Source organism: Galeopterus variegatus, unplaced genomic scaffold, assembly GCF_000696425.1.
Source record: "Galeopterus variegatus unplaced genomic scaffold, G_variegatus-3.0.2 Scaffold5360, whole genome shotgun sequence".
NCBI classification, from domain to species: domain Eukaryota; kingdom Metazoa; phylum Chordata; class Mammalia; order Dermoptera; family Cynocephalidae; genus Galeopterus; species Galeopterus variegatus.
This window is the reverse complement of record NW_007731471.1, coordinates 59296-81753: the sequence shown is the minus strand read 5'-3', so window position 1 is coordinate 81753 and position 22458 is coordinate 59296. Positions and strand designations below refer to the sequence as shown.

The 22458-nt window shown below is 54.1% G+C and overlaps 2 protein-coding genes across 2 annotated transcripts in view; one reads left to right on the top strand and one right to left on the bottom strand.

The window, feature by feature from the left end:
- Window positions 1–4756, top strand: part of LOC103604715 (WD repeat-containing protein 25-like) — a 75338-nt gene extending 70582 nt beyond the window's left edge. Inside the window, 2 exon segments of the mRNA XM_008589289.1 lie at window positions 3992–4130; window positions 4533–4756. Coding sequence (XP_008587511.1) covers window positions 3992–4130; window positions 4533–4756 — 363 coding nt within the window.
- Window positions 4757–12696: 7940 nt separating this feature from the next.
- On the bottom strand, window positions 12697–21370 carry LOC103604714 (brain-enriched guanylate kinase-associated protein-like). The gene is given in 5 exon segments (XM_008589288.1): window positions 12697–14013; window positions 15215–15298; window positions 18406–18519; window positions 19864–19930; window positions 21258–21370. Coding segments are annotated over 5 exon segments (1695 nt in total).
- Between the last annotated feature and the right edge of the window lie 1088 nt (window positions 21371–22458).

Genomic DNA, 22458 nt, shown 5'->3' with positions numbered 1-22458 from the left:
TTAGAGAGGAGGAGGAAGTTCCTAATAGCTGGAGGTTGGTCCCAGGACCACAAATAATGGGGGTCGGAGGAAATACTTAGTCCAAAGAACTGCTGTCTAGCTCCCCTGGAAAGATGCTGATGGCACAAGAGGGGAAGTCAAACCTCTTATAGCCGCAGGACTTAATGCAAACCTCCTAGGCCAAGACATTCTGGAACAAGCAGATGCCTATATCACCACTGATTCTAAAGAATTTTATGATGACATTTTAGATGAGGAGGAGTACCAGCAGCAGTTCAACCTCTCTTCTTGCCCAAATTATAGAGGGGACCCCGAATTCCAAAACATGCGGGAAGGAAAGCCACTTACAAGATGGAAGGTGCACCCCAATCCTAAAGGCCACTGCCCCCCGGGTCCCTCCTATCTGTTGGAAACCAGGACTCCCAATTTGGGTGGAGCAGTGGCCTCTCCCAGCTAATAAGTTGCAAGCACTTGAGGAACTTATCGCAGAACAATTAAAATTAAAACATATTCGCCCATCCACTGGCCCCTGGAATACCCCTATTTTTGCCATTAAAAAGTCTTCAGGAAAATGGAGATTGTTACAGGATCTTAGAAAAATTAATGAAAGAATGTTGCTACAGGGAACCCCCCTAAGGGGACTGCCTTGGGTACCGGCCATCCCTAGTAACTTGTGCCTCATGGTTATAGATATTAGGGACTGCTTCTTTTCCATTCCTTTAAACCAACAGGATTATGAAAAATTTGCCTTTTTGGTCCCCTCAACTAACTTTAAGGGGCCAGATAAACATTTTGAATGGATGGGTTTGCCTCAAGGTATGGCCAATAGTTGGTCCTTTTGCCAAAACTATGTTTATGAATTACTCCAACCTGTCAAAAGGCTCCCCCATGTTGAAATGTACGTTTACATGGATGATATTATCTTAGGAGCCCTAAATACTTCCCAATTAGCCGAGGCATATAAAGTCCTGCAAATGTGCCTTACAAAGGGTAACTTGCATGTTGCAGCTGATAAAATCCAAGTTGTTCCACCTCTTCAAATTTTAGGTACCCAGTTAACCTTGAAAGGTGTTAGTCCTTTAAACCCTCAACTTTGTATACCAGATTCTCGTTCTTTGGTTGATTTACAATGCCTTTTAGGTGAAATTAATTGGCTACGGCCCTGGATTCCCATTTCAATGGGCCAGCTATTACCTCTTTTTAACCTATTAAGGGACAGCCTGCCTCATGACAAAATCTCGCTTTCAGTTGCACATAAACAGCTCTTACAAGAGGTTCAAAATTCTCTCAACCAGGCTCAGCTTGCTAGATACTCTCCCTCAAAAGACTTGCAATTATGGATTCTGCCTAATCCCACCATCCTCATGGCAGTCCCAGTTCAAGAGGGAAAACCCTTACAATGGATTCATATATCTCTGGGGGATCCCCTCGAGTCTATGAGTTAATGACAAAAATGAGTTAATGACACCTTTTCAAAAGCACTGGTCTAATTGACAGAAAACATCTTTCCAAGTTAGATGGAAAGACCCCATTTCCGGACACTGGAGAGGACCTGACCCACTCCTAATTATGGGAAGGGGATTTGGGTGTGTATTCCTCTTTGATGAACTCTGCCCCATATGGATACTGGTCAAAAACCTTAAATTTGTACCTCAAAATCTTGAACCAATAACCCAGCCCAGGGACAACAATGACCCTGAGGCAAATTCTTCTCTTTCAGGAGACTTATGCGACAACCCAGGTGAACCTGCCTCTTAATCCTTGTGGGAGAGTTTCGCTCCAATCCTGATTGCCTTTGTCCTTGACACCATCAACAGCAGCATAATGCATCACCTGGTCATCCTGTGGACCATCTGGCTCTCTGGCTCATGGGGAACCAATCACCTACCAGTGCAACAAACCTGGACAAAAGATTGTTGGTTATGTTATGATGTTCATCCCCCATATTTTGAGGCTGTGGCGTTAAGTAACGTAACCATCCTCCCCACTAACAGCACCCAGTAGGCCATTAATTACAACAGAACCCACCCTGGTTTAACCATACAACATATGTTGGGGAAAGGATTATGTGTTGGTGTAAACAACCCATCCCTTTGTTCCAATACCATTATCCTCAACAGCACCTGGGCTAAATCCCGCCTTGGGCAATAGTTATGCACCAAATCAGGGCTTACTGCTTGTGTGTTTAATCAGTCCTTATCTCATGAAATGTGTATCAGTAGAAATTATTCCCCGAATATTATGGCATAAAGGGGAAGAAATGTTTCAATATTGGACAAGTAACTTTCCTCACCGCAGTAAAAGAGCACTAGGGGCCGCTGTTACCATTAGTACTTTATTGGGGATTGTAGGCGCTGGGGCGGGGGCTACTGGAGTAGAAAATACTTACACCCTCCCAGGCTATAGACATAGATCTAGATAGGCTTGAAACATCAGTTACCCATTTGCAAAAATCATTAACTTCTCTTTCCGAAGTTGTATTACAAAATAGAAGGGGATTAGACCTCCTCTTTTTACAACAGGGAGGCTTATGTGCAGCTCTCAGGGAAGAATGTTGCTTTTATGCCGATCATTCTGGAATAGTAAAAGAATCTATGACAAAGGTTAGAGAGGGCTTGGAAAAGCATAAAAGAGAAAGAGAGGCCAATGAGGGCTGGTTTCAGTCTTGGTTTAACAGTTCTCCCTGGCTTACCACCTTAATATCTGCCTTAGTGGGCTCCCTCTTAATCCTCTTCTTAGTGCTAATGTTTGGTCCTTTAATTTTAACTAAAATCATGGCTCTCGTTTGACGAAATGTAGGACCCATAACTATGCTCACTCAAGTGGTAGAAAATGTGGCCCAGGAAAAAAACCACCAAAACCCTTGGGTCAATATGGCCCTTCAAAAAAATCCACAGTAATCTTTAAGGGGCTCCGCTGGCTCTCCACAAGTGGCTGTCTAGCCAATGACGGGTAAGATCCCCAGAGGGGGACAACCTAAGACAGGCATAGTCACAAAAAAGCCAACGAGGTTGAGAGGTGAGCCACCTTCAACTGCCCATTACAGGGTTGTTCTTTTTATAAAGGAAATAGGGGGAGATGTTGGGCCCATTTTTAGGAGCAAACATTATCTGTGAGCCACATGGTGCCTATGGGTGGAGGATGAAGATGGTGCCCATGGGAAGTTGGGGAGGCATAACCCAAGATAGCTCCAAAGGTTTTTATCGGTCCTCCAGTATTTCCGCACTCATGAACTCTGCCTGATCGCTATAATCAACATGTTAGTACAAAATGCATGACCATGTGATCCTTTAATTGATTGGTTAGTTCTTGGAAAGCCCCTACTTGCTTGCTTATATAAATTGCAGTGTAGCAGCAATAAAGTGGAACTGCCCTGACAGAACCCCTGCCGCGTCTGAGTGTCTCTTTCACGGGGCTGGGTTGGCGGGAAGCAGGCTCACTTTTCCCCGAGATCCCTCGGTCCCAACACTGGGGTTAATCCTGTCGGATCCTTCTCCTTCTGGGTCTGTGGGAGGACCCCAGGTGCGCCCCTGCACAGGCCAAGATCCTTAACTTATTACATTGGCAAAGATCCCTTTTTTGGCCAAATAAGGTAACATTCAAAGGTCTCAGGAATTAGGTCATAGGTATTGTGGCCATTTTTCAGATGACCGTGAGGGAGGCAGGCAGCCTCCTGAAACAGGAAAGGGGATTCTCCCCACAGCCTCCTGAAAGGAAGGCAGCCCTGCCAACACCATGACTTTAGCCCCGCGAGACTCATTTCAGACTTCTGACCTCCAGAACAGTGAGATGATAACTTAGTGTTATTTTAAGCCACTGGGTTTGTGATAATTTGTTACAGCAGCCACGGGGAACTCATACAGACCCTATGCTGAGGTCTGGGAGGAGGGCACAAGGCCTATGAGCAGAGCACTGGGTGGGGTGGATGGTTGAGCAGAAGGCTGAGGGTGGGAGCCTTCTTCTACCTTGTTGTGGCCCTGCTGTTTCTCAGGAGAGATACACCTGCCCCAGCCTTGCTTTGCACCCAAGGGAGCCTGTGTTCCTGGCACAGACCAATGGCAACTACCTGGCCCTCTTCTCCACTGTGTGGCCCTACCACATGAGCAGAAGGCAGTGCTACTAAGAGCACAAGGTATCCCCATCCCTGACCTGGCCCCAAGCCCCAGATGCTCTCATACAGACAGGTCACTGGGGATGGGGGGACATGGGGACAGGACATGGGTGCCATTTCTACATCCTCACCTTTCCCCACTGAAGTCTGCCTTGCTGGTGTAGAGGGGCCAGGACTCGGTGACTGTCAGCAAAGCCAACAGTTGTGCTGGACCTGTTCCAACTGGATTCTGAACTAGCCCCCTGCCAGGGCTCTAGGCCTCATGGAAGGAGCTTGGGCTTTGGCCTCAGGAATACTGGGTATGAGGCCCAGCCCTGGACCTCAGCTTGCTTCTCTGTAGAATAGGTCTAATAACCCCTGCCTCACAGGTAGCCTCAAGGAATAGGTGTGGCCTGCTCACCAACTCTGTGTTGCCCTCTGCAAGTGGAAGGCTACTCAGTGGGCTGTGAGTGCTCCCTGGGCAGTGACCTGCTGGTGACAGGCAGCACTGATGGCCGGATCCTGATGTACAGCTTCTGCACAGCCAGCCAGGTGTGCCCACTGCAGGGACACATGCAGGCCTGTGTCAGAACCACCTACCACCCTGTGCTGCCCTCTGTCCTTGCCACCTGCTCCTGGGGAGGGGACATTAAGATCTGGCACTAAATCTTCCAATGCTGGCCGTGCCCCTTGGCTCCCTTTCTTCCTGGGGGTATGGGTGTGAGTCAGCACTGAGGTTCGCTTTTGGGTCAGACCTGGGTGGAGACTGTGTCTACCACTCTCTGAGCCTCAATTTCCTCATCTGTAAATGGGGACAAAGATCTGTTTGTCTCAGGGTTGTGAGGACTACATTAGTGAAAGCACCTGGCAGGTGGCCGGTGATGCCCAATAAATGCAAGTGTTTGCTATTTCTTACGTTATTTCAGCCACAAATATACGTTACCAGTTTCCTCTTACTTCCCTACTCCCAGGCCTACTGGGGCTCTGGAGATAAGAATCATGGAGGCTTGAGTTGGGGACAGCCCTGCTCAGGTGGTGCCAACAAGGGAGTCCTCTGAGGCAGTGGGGGCCCTGGGTTTTAGCTGCCTCAGGAACTCTGTGCCAGAGCACAGCAGGCCCTACCAGCCTCACAGGGCCTGGGCCCTCTCACCCTTCCCATGCAGGGTGGCCAGCTGGTCCCTGGAGTGCTCTGGCTGCTCCTTGCCCAACACCAGCTGGGTGTGTGCACTCTAGGGGAATATGTCTGGCCCTGTGAAGGAGTGATGTGCAAAAGCAAGAAGCCCTTGGGGAGCCTTGAGAGCCAGGCTGGGAAGAAGCCCATCTCCCGGGTCTGGGCAGGCTGGTGAGCACTGAGCCCCGCTGGAATCATAACTGAGGTGCTGCCCCATGAACCCAAGGATCCACCAAAAAGGAGAGGGTGGGGGACCACAGGTATCTTGGAAGGTTTCCTGGTGGAGGGCATCCCTGGCAGGGGAATCAGTGGGGGAAATGCAGAGGTTGTGAGAAGGCAGCTATGGGCCAGGGCGGGGGCAGAAACAGGAGGAGGTGGGCTTCCAGTTTCGCCTCTCCCAGAACCCAGATTCCTGGCACAGCTCCACTATCACTGTAGCTGGGACAGTGGGCAGGGTACCTCTTCTCTCCTGTCCTCAGTTTCCTTATCTATAAAGTGAGTGATCAGAAGAGCCAGTCTGCAGGCTTGCTGTGAGGGTCAGAGAAGTCAAGTCTGTGGGGGAGTCAGGCACAATAGGTGTCCCTGTCCTGGGAGGGGGACTGGAGCTGGCCCAGGGCTGCTGTGTGAGGACATTTATTTCAGTGTATCCACAGGATCCTTGGGGATCTCTTTGGGGTCCACAGGAAGGGCATTCCATGCAAGGATAAGAATCGGGCAAAGGCCCTGAGACGGGACTGATCTGAGGTATGAATCCTTCCAACCTTCATCCTGCTGCCCCTGCCACCTCACACCCCACAGCAGTACAGAGCCTGCCACACAGCAGGTGTCCAGTGGATGCCGCACCTACTGCCACCTGGTCTGGAGGTGGGGAAGCTAGAGCTGAGTACCTGGAGAGGGGGTGGGTGAGTGTATGGCCCCAGTGTCCCCACACCACAGGCCCATGTGCGTGCAGGGCCTGGTGATCCTGTGTGCAGCTGTGCTGGGCATGGCAGGAGCACCTTCTACTCCTATTTTTAGGCTCTAGAACAGCTGATTTGGTGAAAATATCATACCTCACAGCAAGCTCGCCTGGTCCCTTGCAAAAGTGGAGGCCCCTCAAGGATGGGGCACTGCCACTGGGCTGAGCAGAGCCACTGGAGGAGCAGAGCCTGAGTCTGCACAGCTCAGAGCCTGGCGTGGGATGTGGGCATTTTCTCATGCCCATGTGGCTGCCTGCTGCCTCCTGCTCACACCCTGACCATTGTCCTTTCTTCACCCCACCCCAGATACCTGTTTCTCCTCTGAGGTGGGAGCTCTTGTGACCTACAAAGCCACCCAATCACCTCCAGCCTGGGTAGGCTAAGGGCTCCCTCCTCTGTGCACCCATTGCACCCACCATTCCCCCTTCCCTCATTCAGGCCTCTGCACAGATGATGAGCCTCAGGGAAGTAGCTCGTCTCTCAGCCTCCTTCCCCCAACCCAACACACACATTTGCAGTGGGAGATAAGCTCCACTGGTTGGGGGTCCTGCTCCCTGCTGTATCCCTGGCCCCTGGCACATGGTAGGTGTTCTGTGAATAACTGCAGGTGTGGCCTGTCAACAGGAAATGAGCATTGTGATCAGACAGACCTCGACTTCATCCCTGCCTCTGCCTTTCATTACTGTGTGACCTTAGCCAAGCTGCTTAGCTGCCCAGTGCCTTGGTTTCACCTTTTGTAAAATGAGAACTAATAGTACCCATCTGTGAGAGAGAATTAGATTGGGTCACCTCCTGGTAGGGCCATATGCAGTGGGTGCTCAGATATGGCAGCTGAGAGTATTTAGTACTATTCTGGCTTGATGCAGGAGTCGAGCCACTTTAGGCCAGAGGTGTGGTTGGGCTCCATTCTCAGACCTTTCCTGCCACGGCAGGCTGAGAGTTGGTGGGACCCTCTCTTGCCATTGCCACCCCTGCTGTGTTCCAGGCATTGGCCTCATGCAGGTTCATTCACAAGGCAGAAGCCACCAGCTAGGGCTGCCTCCTTCCTTCATTCCTCTATGACAAGTCTCAGGGAAGGACTTGGATTGTCTGGCTCCTGTCACATGCCCACTTCAGGCCAAGGTTCCTTGGCCAGGCCTGCTGGAGAACTATGATTTGTAGCTCCCACTATGGAGCTGGAGGCACAGTGACCCCCTCCAATTATTTTCATGTGGGTGTGTCTCCCAAGCTCCAGGCCTGAGCAAGCCCTCAGCACACATTTGTTGAATGAATGAGTGATGTATGAATGAACCCGGACACAAGGCCAGGAGAGAAGGCTGCATTTGCCTGTGGTGGAGGGAGGCCTGGCTTCACAGCATCTCTCATCCCCTTTCCCATCCTCCCACCTCCCTGCCAGCCCCAGATCCCAGAACCCAGAAGCACTGCTTCTCAGCTCAGCATTAGCCCTGATGCTTTTACACCTTCCTAGTGAGCTCTTCTGATTGAGCATTTCATTGAATTCTTTGCTGATTGCTATCCCTACTGTGATATGTTAGTATTACCACTAGTGTAATATGAGTCTCAGTTATGGACTACCCAATCAGGCTTCAGTGAGTGCTAGGTATGGCTGTTGGATGCCCTCCCCTTATACTCTGCTGCCTGGCCCCTCTCCTGTGCTGAGCACAGGCCTAAGCTGCCTGCTACCCTGTGGGATTCAGAGCCAGGAGACCAGTTCAGATCCTAATCATGTCCCCTACCTGAGTGGGGCCTTTACTGGGTGCTTCTGTCCTCTGAGCCTCAGTTTCCTCATCTGTAAAGTGGGCCTATTATGATGAGCAGGGGAGATGATGCACAGAAAAGGACTTTGTAGATTGTTGCCCTGTCAACTTCACTTGGAACAAATGCCACACAAATCTCTGCCCCTGAAATCTGGTCCAAGCTGGTGGCCTTGAATCAACCCCAAGTTCTGACCTGCCTGAGGCAGGGGGACATGTAGGGCTCCCGAGGAAGCCCCCTGTGGATTAGATTTCACAACGCAGGCCCCTGTGGGTGCCAGCTGGCTGCTAGGCCCCCCACCCCCTTTGTATGTTATTTTATTGGGAAGAATGGCAGGTGTACTCCATGCTTTCATACGTTTCTCTTCCAAATGCTTTCTTCCAAAGAGCCTTCTTAAAGACTGACTTTGATCTTCTGCAAGGTGTCAGGGAGTTCACCATTTGCAATGTTAAAATAAGAAAGCTAAATTTAGAAAATGTGGAGCAGGAATGAAAAGAAGTGGGGGCTCTCCCCTCCATCCACCTTCCCGGGGCTGAGTGCTTACCTTTAACTTCACCTATAAAATCTGAAATACCAGATCTGAAGCTGGTGTGGGATAAAAACGGCTTCATGTTGAAGTGCCAGCACAGGACATGTGCTGACTGCCCTGTCTGCCAGGCATGGCTGTGACTTTTTCCCAGTGGAGCTAAAGCTTGCAGCCCCCATGGGGTGGCAGTGATCCCCACTGTCCAATTGAGGGAATTGCTACTCCAGGGGCAGAGGGAGGTGGCCAGGTCCCTCTGACCCCAAAGCCTCTGCTCTTTTTCACACTTGGTCCCCCACCCCCTCCCATACATATTGCCTCCCTTAGGCCCCACCTCCAGCCTTGCTGTGGCCTTCCATAAGCGGGGGGACTGCCAACTGTCTACAGGGTCCGTGGAAATTGCACTGGTTAGTGTCCTCAGAAAGGGAAACTGGCCCAGAGGGGCCCAGGACTTGCCCAGGGTGACACAGTCAGCTGGTGGCAGAGCTCAGCCCTGCATTGCCCCAGTGGGGGTTGAGGAAAGACATACACAGGTAGGTGGGCAGGTGTTGGATGCAGATGGGGCCTCCCTGAAGGCAAGGCAGGGTCCTGCATGGAAGGAGAGTGGCGGTGGTGGAGGAGGAAGCCCCACACCCTGGCTCGCCTGGCTGCCTGAGTGGATGGGCATGGCCCACAGTTCCTGTCCAAATGCAGAACAGCCAAGGACAGGTCCAGAGGAAACCTGGCAGCTCCAGGGCCGAGCCCCTCAGGGGGGCACACGAGAGCACTGAACGGTTTCTAGAACTCTCTAGCTGTCGCACATCTGTGCCTTTTCCTGAAACACCCGGTGAACTCCTGTTCATCCTTCAACGCCCAGCATGAGCCTCTCCTTCTGACACCTTCCATTCTTCCTCCTGGAGCAGGGATGCCTGTCCTCAGTCTACATGCCCACAGTCCCTGTGTTCTTGAAGCCTGAGCCTAGTGTTACACCATCTGCTTTCCTCCCCCACCTTCAAGCTCCTTGTGGGTAGAGCCAGGTGCTCATGGCCAGCATGGGGCTGGAGAGCTGGCCCTGGCACTGGGGATAGGAGGGAAGCTCCAAGTGCAGCCCAGGGTGTTCTGGGAGAGAGGAGTTATCAACCAGAGCCATAGAACTCGTAAGTCCCAGGGTCCCCCTCAGCCAGCTTTGAGCCAGGGGGGTTTGGGAGTGGTAAACCAAGGTTTCCCAGTCTCAGCCCCGCCACAAGGAGAAGTGCTCTGAGATTGCCACGCACAGCACTACAGGCCATTCCACACCAGGAGGCATCAGTCCGACCCTACTGCGCAAAGCCACAGGCTGCAGCTCCAAATCCCCCTCCCCAATCTCTGTGTGGCCAAGCCAGTCTGTCTTCCAGAGTCACTTTTCACACTGAGTGAGGCCCAAGCAGGGGCCCAATGGTCTTCAGTGCTGTGGGAACAAGACACCTCCGAGTCTTGTCTGTGGCTGGCTTTGAAGGCCAGGGCAAGACAGTGCTGTGAGGTTTGGAGGCCATCTTGGAGGTACTTAGGTTCTGAGATGGCCATCTGGGGGCCAGGAGCCAAGATCTGAGAGGAACCTCTGTGCTAAGGCTGCAAAGCCCTTGGGGGTTCCTAGCCCTGCTGCCTGGGGCCAGGTGCTTTGATTCCATAGACCCCCAGGAGTCAGAGCTGGGTAGGATTTTTGCCACTTAGCGGTGGGAGAGCCAGAAGAGGTCCCCCTCCACCCAGGTACACAGCCAACACATGGGGCTGACAAGGCCGATGAGGTTCCTCTGGAGACACCTCTGCCACTGGGTGCCGGGGCCATGTGTCTCTCCCTCCCATCCACCTCTATTTCCCCAGTTCAGTGAGGGCTGCTACCCCATTCTGCCCAGGAGAAAACTGGGCCCCAGGGAGGGGACCTGTCTCCTGAGCCTCTCCACAGCCCCCTCTGGCTCAGGGAGGCTGCGTGCTGTGGTGGTGCCTGCTCCTCGAGGTGGGTGAAGTAGAGGGATGCTGAGAGCCACTGCTGATGCCCACCCTCCTGTAGGTCACCTGCCAAGGGGCAGACCTGCCCTGGAGCTACAGAAAGTTGGGTGGGCCAGGGGCCTTCAGGGCATGGAGCTGGGTTAAGGTGGTCCCCAACTGGAAGTACCCCCAGGCATGTGGAAGATGCAGACATACAGCCCCCCCAAGAGGAGGTGGCTACCATCGTAGGCCTTGCAGACCCCACAAGTACATCTTCAAGGGCATGAACGAGCACTTGTCAAAGATAACCAAGTGCACAAAGAAACATGGCAACATGAGCAGGAATCCAGGGAAACAGACCTACACAGAAGCCACATGGAAGTACCAACCCAGAGTGTGAAATGGCTGTGCCCACTGTGTTTAAAGAAAAGAGACAAGCTTGAAAATATCTCCAGGGGATAAGGAACTATAGAAAGCACAGTAGATTTGTAAAAACAACCAAACAGAACTTCTAGAAATGGAAAACATTAATAGCTGAAATTAGAAATCCAGTGGCTGTGTTTTTTTCAGTGGCAGCTGAATGGACACAGTAGAAGAGAGTGACTGAACTGGAGAACACATGCAGATTACAGTGGGGAGAGACAAAAACATGGGAAATATAGAAGAGAAGGCAACAGATGCAGAGGACAGAGTTATAGGGGCTGCTGGTCTGGGATGGTGGTCCCAGAGGAAGAGAAGAGAGAATAAGCAGAGAAATATTATTTTTAAATAATAGTTGAGATCTTCCCAGACTGATGAAATACATCAAGCCACAGATATAAGACTTCCTGTGAATTCTAAGAAGGAAATCCAAACCCAGACACACCTCAGGGAAACTGCAGAAAACCAAAGTCAAAAAGATCGGAAGGACACACACCATTTTTTTTCCCCTTTTTGTCTTTTTTACTGACCGGTAATGGGATCGCAACCCTCGGTGTTGTGCCCGCACAATGCTCAGCCAGTGAGCGGGAACCGGTCTCCACATGGGATCCGAACCCTCGGTGGGAGCGCCGCCACACTCCCAAGTGGCGCACTGGTGTGCCACTGGGCCGGCCCAAGTCAATGAGATCTTAATGAGTGGGAGGAAAGAAAGATTTTTGTTGTGTTGTTCCATCAGAGGAGTAGCTCCCAGACTGACGGTGAGTTCCCAATGCTGAAAGGAAGCCAGAACGGGGGCGGCATCTCCTATGTGCTGCAGCAGAGCAATCACCTCCCAGCATGCCACCCTGAGAAAACACCTTTCAAGAGTGGGGCATAATAAAGACATTTTCAGAGAAATAAAAACTGAGACCCACCCTGAAGGAAATTCTAGAGAATCTGCTTTAGACAGAAGCAATATCTGAGCCGTGAGAACGAGGGAGTAGCAAATATGTGGGAAAATGTAAAGGAATACTGAAAGAGCAGCGCCCATGATTTGCAGGTTAAAAAAAGTGGACAAAGGCAAAATACAGTACTGACTAGATGCGCATGCATCACAGACAACAGGAATGCAAGCTACAGACCAGGAGCCAGAGGGCCTCATTATGTCTGAGGTAGAGTAACATGGTGCTGGGGATCAGGACACTGGGTGGGGGCAGGGGAGGGATGAGCACCGGCCATACTGGGATGTCATCCAGGCCCCACTTGGGACTTGGACTGTGGAAGAGCTCAGGGTGGTGTGTTGGCCACACTGTGAAAAATAGATTTTTTAATGTTTCATATCCCCTAATTCATCTCATTCCATTCCCCTCTTCATGGACAGAACTTTGGGGTTCCCTTATTATCAGCTTGCTAGGTGTCTTCCCGCTTGTGGAGCTTGTTCTCCCCACGACACTGTCTTTCCCTTCTAAGGGGCTGGCCCCATGCACCCTCACCCCAAAAATAAAGGAGCTTTCTGTTGAAACGCCAAGTCTGCTGTCTAGGGAGCTGGAGGCCAAGTGCGTTAAGAAAGATCCTTTTTCTCTATAAAAATAGTTTCACTTTATAAAAGGGGGGGATGCTCATCGCAGGTGGGGGAAGGGTGTTAGTGTGTGAAAAACGTTCTAAGGGGAAGTTCCATTGCGGTGGGCTGGGGGTGGACAAGACGGCAATGGGGGGGTCCTCCTCCGGGGCTCTACTGGATTAGGTGGAAGAGGGGGTGTTGGGAGTAACAGGTTACTCCTTGTTGGCAGGGGCTGGGGCAATGTGGGTGACTGGGGGAGAGGCAAGCCCATGGCCACGGCCTGCAGACAGGCAGTCAGTTGAGCAGGACCCCATAGAGCTGGGCTTTCGTGAGGCTGTCCTTGGGACTCAGCCCCAAGCTACCAGTCCAGGGAAAGGCCTGCTGGGGGCTGAGGTGGGAGGCATGGTGCATTTCTGGGGAGGCCTCCATGGAGCTGGGCCCCAAGGGGTCCCTGGAGCCATTCTTGGGCTTGGGGCTGCTGCCAGCCCCACACAGCTTGCACCCGAGCTAGTCCCCATCCCCCTTGCTGGGCGCATAGCCAGGCAGTGGGTCAGCCGACTGGTCAGGGTTGAGGCTTAGGTCACCACCTGCCCTCAGGAAGCAGGGCTCTGCCAGGTGGCCCTGGGAAAGGCTGTCACCCTCTGAGAAGCTGTTGGCCTTGTAGCTGGCATAGAGAGGGCTGGTGTGGCCCTCGACCTTCTTACCTGGGCTGCCCCTGCCACCACTGTAGTAGCGTTCGGAGAAGCTGCAGGGTGAGGTGCGGCCGGCAGTGCTGGCTGGTTTGGAGTAGGTGCTGATGTCCTCCACGCTCAGGGGCTGCAACTGGCCCCTAATGTCCTCCCCAGGGACCTGGCTGGTCCCTGGCTTGGCCCACAGGCTCCACAGATTTGGGGGCATAAGGGCCTGCTGGGGGCCCGGGGAAGCTGGGAAGCGGAAAGTCTCCTCCGGGTAGGGCGACACAGTCCAGCCAAACCCCAGGCGCACCTCGGCCTCGAGTGGGGCCACCACCGCAGCTGTGGCCTTGGCAAAGCGAGGGCTGCCCTCGTAGGCAGTGGAGACGGGTGGCTTGTGGTCGAAGAGCTCGTCGCAGCTGTTCAGGTAGATGGCCTGCTGTGAGGCGGTGAGCGTGCTGGCCTGAGTGTGCTCCTTCTCCTCCGATGTTGCGCTGAAGCTCGAGTAGGAGCTGGACATGTGCAGTTAGACCGCGTAACTGGGGAAGGCTGCCGTCTCGGCCTCCTCCTCCTCGGCCGCGCTGTCGGTGGAGTTCTGGGTGCACAGGAAGCCCATGTCAGTCACCGACGTGTCCACGCTGGGCCGCCAGTCGTGCTGCTGCTCGTCCAGGCAGTAGAGGGCTGTGTCACTGCAGTAGATGTCTCCCTTGTATGGGGACCTTGGGCCTGGCTTCTCAACCCTGTCGCGGAAGGCCAGGTCGTGGGCTGAGGCATCGGACAGGTGGGAGGACAGGCTGGTGGGGTCGGGCTTCTCCAGCACCTTGGCGATGACGCAGGTGGGGACGCTGTTGGCATAGGCCAGGTGGCAGAGTGGGGAGGGAAGGCTGCACCCGTGCTTCTCCATGTGCAGGCTCACGCGCTCCTGGAAGTCTGAGGGCAGCTGGAACGGGTGCGAGGATGAGGGGAAGGCAGGGACAGGGGTTGCAGTCAGCATGGTGTCCCAGCCCTGGCCCTGACCCAAGGACTGTGGTCAGCTGTCACTGACAGGCAGACAGATGAATAGGGACCTCCCAGGCTTCTCAAATCTCACCAGTGGGAGCCAGGGCCCAGGACACTGTATTTAAGCTCCTGGAGATGTGGGTGTGGTCACTTCCTGGGGATCCCTGTCACCTCTACCCATCCCATCCCATCCCACCCTGGCTGGGCCTGGCATTGCCCAGAGGCTGGAGCTGGTTGGAAGAAGCCAGAACCCAAGTCTGACTCAGGCTCCACTTGGGGCTGGAGGCCGCCCTCCCCATATCTTGCACAGCAAAGGACTGACCTGCTCTCCCAGGCCCACAGGTTCTGTTGGGGGCACCCCAGCCACCAGTCATGCTGCCTGGGTGCTCCTGAACAAGACAGACTCAGAAACAGATGCAACAAATATTGAGGGGCCAGGGCCAGGCACCCTGTGGGGGATGTTGCACTACTGTTTGATCTATTTTGTGAGTGTCTCAGGTATGGCCCGGGCCCAAGGAAAGGGAACACAGAGGCCTGGTGTAGGAGACAGTATGTGAGTTGAGGGGCAGGGAGGGGTGCCCTGGCTGGGTGGGGGTCCCTGGGCCAGCTCTACAGGCTACCTCAGATGGGCATGGTGGGCTGCTGCCCAGGCTGGCTCTGGCACCAGACAGGTCTCTTCTGAATCCTGGCTCTGCTGTCGGCTTGCCCTGTGGCCTTGGCCAAATCACTTTTCCTGAAGCCAGTTTTGTCTCTGAATTATCAGTAATTGTGCACAAACCACAGGGTTTCTGTAGGTTCACACAAGGGCACTACATTCAGCACTCAGCAGATGGGGGGCTTAGAGCAGGCCAAGTAACAGCCCCCACAGGAAACTGAGGGGAATGGGCAGACCAGTTGGGCTGGGGGCTCTGGGGAGGGCCAGAGATTGCTGGGCTGGGTGAGGTGGGTGACTCAGGCAGCCCCTCCACCATCAGAAAGGCCAGGACACCACAGGAATGAGGAGGGTGAGAAGGGGCCAGGCTCACCCAGAATCTTCCTCCTAAAGCGTGGGGAGTGGCTGCCAGGTGGGATCAGCAAAAAAGAAGCCCAGAGTGGTCCTGGGGGCACGGAGGGGCCTGGCTGTGTGGCGGGATTCACGTTACCTCAGACATATTATGGACCCTGCCGTAGGTCTGGCTGCACTGCAGCAGCTGGGCAGCTAGATTGCAGGCCTTCCTATAGAGCTCCTAAAAGACAAGAGAAGACATTGGGCGTGGCTCACCCCTGGCCAAGGTCCCTGCTGCGCTGACCAGTGCCAAGTGGCCAGCAGGGGCAATGGGGGTGGGCAGAGCCAGCTGTGCAGTTGGCAGGACAAGGACCAAGTCCTAGCACCATTCCCCTCTGGGTTTCACACTCTCACCTCCAAAATGGAGGGCCTCATTCGGATCTGGGGGTGCTGGTGTGTGGACTGGGCCCTGCCAGATGGGGTGTCTAGGGCCTGCCAAGATGGGAACCTCCCACAAGGTGGGGGCAGTGATAGGAGAAGTGCCCCCAAGGGCCCTGAGCTCCTGGAGGCCCCCAGGCTTGGAAACCAGGTCTGGTCCCCCTGTCCCTCAGCTTCCTGGAGTCCCTCCAAAGATGACTTGGTGGGAGTGATGGGCACAAATGAGGGACAAGGAATGAGCCTCCAGCCCCTGCCACCCCCATGTCTCAGACTCTCTGCTCACACCCATTCTCAGAGTGTGGTCTGGCAGCTGGGGTGGCTGCAGGGCTGGGCAGGGATCAGGGCATGTGTGTTACCCCAGGTCCAAGCAGGAACTGGCTTAGCCACCTGAGCTGAAAACAGATGCAAAGAGTAGGAATCAAGGGGATTTGGTTTCATCTCTGAAAATCTCTGTTGCATGTGCCTGTGGCTGGGACTTTCATAACTGCCCCCAACAAGGATCACCACAGTGGGGGCTGTCACAGCCAGCCCCAGGTCTGCCCAACAGATGCTGTGATCCACCTGCATTGCCCCTTGGGTGCTCCTGGCCATGGGCCACTGCCATAGTCCCGGCTCTGCCAGGACCAGGTGTCCTGCAGCTCACGCAAGGCTGTCTATGGTGCAGCCTACCCTTCCTGACCCTCTGCTGTGGTCCTGGGGCCTCCCTCACCTCCCCTTCTGCCCTGAGGCTGGTGCTCCCAACCTGGCCTGCATGGTGGATGGGACCTAGGTCCCCAAGCTCCTCTCAGTGCTTCTCTTACTCCTAGGAACAGCACAGTTGGCTGAGAGCTCAGAACTGACCTCCTATGAAGCCCTAGAATGGCTTCCCCTGGCACCAGAGGACTGAGGGCCAGTCCATGTCTGCTACTGAGGCCTCCCACCAGCCACAGCCAGTAGGGGATCCACTTAGAGAAGTGGATGACCTTGGATAGTATCTGTCATGCACATGACCACACTGATCAAGACCTCTGGCTGGGCATCAAAGACCCTGGATTGTCCATGTCCAAGGTTGTCAGGTTTAGGACAGCCAGGAGCCTGGCCTTCCACTAAGAAAAGTGTCTTGTCCTGAGTCCATGTTCTCTTTTCTGCCTCCTGTGATGGCCACATTCCTTGGAAGAATTGTCTGTGCTGGAACCTCCCCTCCCCTTCTCTCTCAAAGTCACCACTCTGTTAAGAGGGCCCCACTCCACTCAACCACCGACCTCCAAGTCCCCAAACCCCAAGGCCACTTCTTGGCCCTCCTCTTACCTAGTCTCTCAGCAGCCAGTGACCCAGCTGGCCAGCTTGCTGACTGCAGAACCTTCCTCCCATGGTGTCTGGGCCACCACACTTGTGGAGTGTCTCCCTCATCCCCTCACTGGCCACTCCCTCTAGGATGTCCTTGCTGGTTCCTATTTGTTCACCCAACTTGTGAGAGCTACCTCCGACCTGGGCCTGCCCTCTGCTCATCTGCACGCCTTCAGTGACCTCAATCCATCTGTGGCTTTAAATACCCCCGCGTGTGGCCTCTGCTTTAAACTCCAGACCCTGATATCCAACTGCCCATGAGACATGACAACTCAAATGTCTCATGTGCTTCTGAGCCCAACTCCTGCCATACCCCACCTGCTCCTCCAAAGGTGTCCTGGCCCAGGAAACAGCAGGCCACTCCTGGGCTCAGGCTCTGAACCTTGTGGCTGGCTGGACTCATCTCACTCACACCCCATTTGCAAAATCTCCACAACGTAACCAGAATCCAAGCCCTTCTCCCCACCGCCACTGCCACCATCCCAGCATGAGCCACCGTTACATTTCATTTGGATTGTGGCCCTTGCCTCCTCCTTGATCTCCCTGCTCCTGCCCTTATCCCCAGTTCTAAGCACAGCAGCCACATGAGCCTAGCACAACTGTAAGTGCAATCACCTTACCCCTCTGCTCAAGAACTCCATGGCTCCCTATGTCACTTTGAATAAAGCTCAGATTCCTGATAGGAGCCTATACATCGTGGCCCTGTAGTATCTTTCTGACCTGAGACACAGGGCCCACTCAGGCCTCTGCTGTTCTCCAAGTTCATCAAGCACAGATGCATGCAGTGACTCTTTCCATCGTAAGGACTGCTCTACCCAGACACCCATGCATGTGGCTCAATCCCACACTTCCTTCAGGTCTAGGCTCAAGAAGCCTCTTCTTGAAGCATCCCACTGAAATTTGCAGACCCTGCAACTGAGGACTCCCTCAGACGTTCTTGCTTTGCTTCTCTCCGACTTTTAGCACTTCTGACACACCATACAGTTTGTGTGTTCATCTTGTTTACTCTCTGTCTTCCTTACTCAGATGTAAACTCCACGTGGGATTTTTTTTTTTTTTTTTTTGACTGCATGGTTCACATCTTAATCTCAGAGCCCAGTAGGGTCTGGCAAAGAGTAGATGCTTATCAGGGATGCACGGTCAGCTGGCAGCGGTCTGTGGAGGGTGGCTGGTCCCATCTCACAGAGTCCCTGAAATCTGGCCCCATGGGTGGCCACACAGCTCTGATGTGACACTAAGACTGGCTGAAGCAGGAGTCTTGAGGGGCCATGACCCCATCCTGGGGTCAGGAAGCCTCACCTTGAATGGGATAATAGGGCCCCTCATTTCCTAACTCAAGTCCTTCAGCAGAGGGTCTGTCTGCAACACCTTGGCAGTGTGTCTCTGGTTATGCAGCCCACCTGTCCTTCCCTGACTGCACCAGGCACTCCTCGAAGCCTAACCACCCTGTCCATCCACCTTTCCCCTGTGCCTGCCCCTTGAGGCTGTGGCTCTTCAGAGTCAGAAGGGTCTTGACCCCAGTGCTTCCTGGAAGGCCTCAGCAGACACACGCTGGCAGCCCCCAGTGGGCCTAATGCACGCAGCACTCATGTTGTCCTCTGACAGCTTGTCGATGGCCACCTTGGTTTCCAGCAGGTGGCTGTTGAGGGCAACAATCTCATGGCTCAGTGCACACTTCTCTTCCTCATAGTTTTGGCCCTGGATTGTGGGGACAACAGAAGGAGGTGGTCAGCGGTCAGCTCCTGGGAAGCCATCCAAGCCCTGGTGCTCATGCCCAGCCAAGTGATGCGGCCTCCCTTGTCCCCCCCTGCAGCTGTCAATGCTGAGGTGTTGGAGGGCCAGGGTGCAGGGGTTGAGAGTGCAGATGGGCTCAGGTTCAAATCCTGCTCCACCACTGACAAGCCAGACGACCCAGGGCAAGTCACCGCCTCCTTGAGCCTCAGTTTCTCATCTGCAACATGTGGATAACAGCATCCTGCCTCTGAGTTTGGGGTGAGGACTGAGTGAGAAAGGCTTGTGCTCAGCATGGAGCCTAGCCCATCTCACTTGACAGTTTAGGAAACTCAGGCTCAGAAAGGGAAAGGCCCTCATCCAGGGTCCCAAGCAGAGCCTGGCCCATCCTGGGTGTACCACCTCCCCTCCCCAACAGCACCTTGAGGACGGGCAGGTGTTAAACACCCACTTCCAATTTTCAAGGGCAAGCCAAACCTGTCACCAAACTTGAAAGAAAGGGAAGCTCCTTGTCCTACTAAAAGAGAGGTGCCAGAAACCCAGGTCCCCCCTCTTTGACATGAGCTGCGGAGCATGTTCTTTAAGGGCAGAGATGACCAGGGTGTCCACAGGCACTATCTCTACCCCTCCAAGCAGAGGGCTTGCCACCTGATTACAGAGAAATGGCAACACTACTGAGGTTATTTGCAGGTGGTGTGAGGGTCTCCACAGAGGGCCTCTGTCCCCATTGGGGCCAGGCATGAGTACTGTTGCATTTATTCCTCACAGTAAGACAGAGGGGTCTCCAGGAGAGGTGGAATTGGGGCTCGAAACTGCCTCAGGGTCACCCAGGGTCTGAACTTGGGCCTCTCTGTCCTCCCAGTCCTGGGTCTCTGCCTGGCAGGCTGAACTGGGTCCCCATTGTCAGTGCGCATCCTCTGTCCCACAGCCCGGCTTACTTGCCCACAGGTTGGGCTGCTCGCATGTGCTGCTCAGGCAGCAGGTGGCAGCCCTGGACCTGACATGCCCTTATCCTGAGAGCACCTTCCCGTTCACTGGAGAAAGGCAGAGGACCGGCCCAGCTCCGGAGGTATCAGGAAGCAGGCCAGGTGACCCAGCTCCTGAATGGGCCAGAGGATGCCAGCTAGGCCATCTCTTCCCAGTGCTCCTAGAGCTGCGAACCCAGGCAAGGCAGCAGCAGGTCTGGTGACCCAGCTCCTGAATGGGCCAGAGGATGCCAGCTAGGCCATCTCTTCCCAATGCTCCTAGAGCTGCGGACCCAGGCAAGGCAGCGCTGGGGTGGGGGAGTGGGTGTTGAATGGTGGCCCTCACCATGCGATACAGCTTGTCCTCCAGCTCCTGGTTGATCCTTTGCAGTGCCATGTAGTTGCTCTGAATCCTGGAGGAGGAGGCAATGGAATCACTGTGTGCTAGGCTTGACACCCCCAGGCCCTGACAGCCACACAGCCCACTGAGCAGGGTGGGGCTGAACTCCCACCAGCCCTACCCTGATGGAATGTGTGCTCCTTTGCGCTCAGCAGAAAACAAATGATTAAAGCGAACATGTGTTGAGGCTTTTCCGAGGCCAGCTTCAAGTGCTATATCGTTCTACCTCTGACACCAGGCCCCCCTGGAGTCAGGTCCTCATCGCAGCCAGTGTGCTCACGTTTTACACACAGTCCTTACAAGGCCAGACCTGGGGTTTATTGCTCAATTGCAAATCAGCAGGGAAGAGACTTAATGCTGACTACGTGGCGGGCCCTGGGTTGAGTGCTGGGGACCTACCAGTGAATAAGATAAGGTACTACCTGGAAGAAGGGGTGGAGCCAAGTGTTAGGTGGGAAGCAGGTGCTTTGTGTTTCCATTTCTGGTGGCAGGGGGATTGGGGATGGTGCCTATCCTTTAGATGACCTGTGTGCAGTGTTATTGCTTCTGTGTTGCCAATAGGGAAACTGAGGCAAGACATGCTTAAAGCAGTAAGTGGCAGAGCCAGGACCTTAACTGAGGTCTGACTGCAATGCCCAAGCTTGCACATGACTAGGTGGTGACATTCAAACAGCCCAGCAGGATATGGGGCCTTTCCGGGAGGAACACGCAGCCCTGCTAGCAAATCCTCCTTCCAGCCAAGGTACTCCATGAAAATTTAAAACAAAGCAAGCCAGCAGCAAAGTTTGTATTCTTTCTGCATGTTCTGTTTAAGAAGATGGAAGAGTGTGTAATACATTTCAGAAAAAAATATCCATCTTAAATGTGCAGAAAAAAAAGCTTTTAGAAAATTCTGTTTTTAAGGGAGTTGGGTACACCTTGCTCAGCACTTCACTGGCCTCCACGTTGCTTAAGGGAATAGTCCTTAACGTCTGGTTCATCTCCGGGGCTAGTCATCAGGACCCAGGGTACAATGGCTGGGACCTTGGTGGACCAGTCACAGTCTGGACATGGTGGCTTCTGTATCATGCCGCTGCCACAACAAATATGAGAGAATGAAAGAGTGGGGCATGGGGCCAGGTATCGAGAGGTGCCCTGGGAAGAACCTGTCCCTACCAGCAGCAAAATCCAGATTCAAATCCTCGCTCAGGTGCTGTTGGCACAAAGTGTGACTTTGGAGAAAGATCTTGCCCTCACCGAATGTTTGGACTCCATCTGCGGATGGGGTCACCGCTGGCTCGCTCAGGTGGGAGCAGAGCTCTGAGGACTGCTGACTCCACCCCACAGGCCCCGCCCCTCACCTGCGCTGCTTCTTCGTGACCTTCTCCAGCCCCTCCTGCCCGCCCAGCAGCTTGATCTCCAGGTAGTGGCGCATAGAGTCGAACTCGGTCTCGAGCTTCTCGAGCTTGTGCATTTCTGCTCCTGCAGCGCGCTGCAACGACACGCGGCAGCTGGCAGGGCCGCAGTGCTGAGCACGGGAAACTGAGACCTGCGCGGCCAGCCGGGGCACTCCTTCGTGTGCATCACGTGCACCGGGCCGCAGGAACACACGCGAGTGTGCACACACGCAGCCTCCCCACTGCTGCACTCACTCAGCATTTACTGTCCTGGAGGTCAGGGTCTCGCAGCCCCCACCACAGTAAATCCCCATGGGTCACCTTAGAGAGACTTTGATCCCAGAACCTGGCGAGTATGTGCAGAGTGGTTTAAAGGACCCTGGTATAAATGGAGTCTATTGGCACCCAGACAACCGTCATGGAGCTGACCTCGATGTCACTGCTGAACAGGGCCCTGACTTTTGCTCCTCCATGGTTCTAGGGTGGGGACAGTGGGGCCCAAATTGGCAGTGCCATGCCTTAGACCAGATCTCCCTTCCCCCAATTGCCTGTCTGGCCTGAGCAAACTGTCACCTCTCTGGACCAAGGAGAGGGTTGGCAGCAGTACCCCACACCAGGCCCCATTCTCCACAGTAGCCAGGGAGGTTGCACACAGCACTGGAAACTCACCAAAGCTCCAGCCTGCTCCAGCACCCCTTCCCCCAGGAGGCCTTCCAGAAGACCAGGCAGGGCTCTTCAGTCTCTATTTTTCCCCCAGAATGGAGGCTCCTGGAGGGTAGGACCCCAGGACACTGAGCCCCACACAGACACGGCATGAGTACACCCATGTGAGCTGCCACGTGAACTAGAGTTGGGCACAAGGCAGAAGGGGTGGGTGTGGGTGGCCACACCCCAGGGTAAGAGCTGTGAACTCCACAAGGGCAGGGGCTACACCTGCTAGCTGAATCAGAACGGGGGCCTGAGCCAGTTCATTCACGGTCCCAGGGGACCATCTGGGTGGGACCAATACCCTTTTGGATGGTAACTTCTGATGGGTTTGCTGTGAGACAGAGATGTGGGCTGGATGATGTTTCAGGGTTGGGGGCAGGAGTGAAGTCCCCAGTGTCATGCTGGAAACCTGAGGCATGGCAGGGCCTGGGAACCAAGACTCTGCCCAAATGTGTTG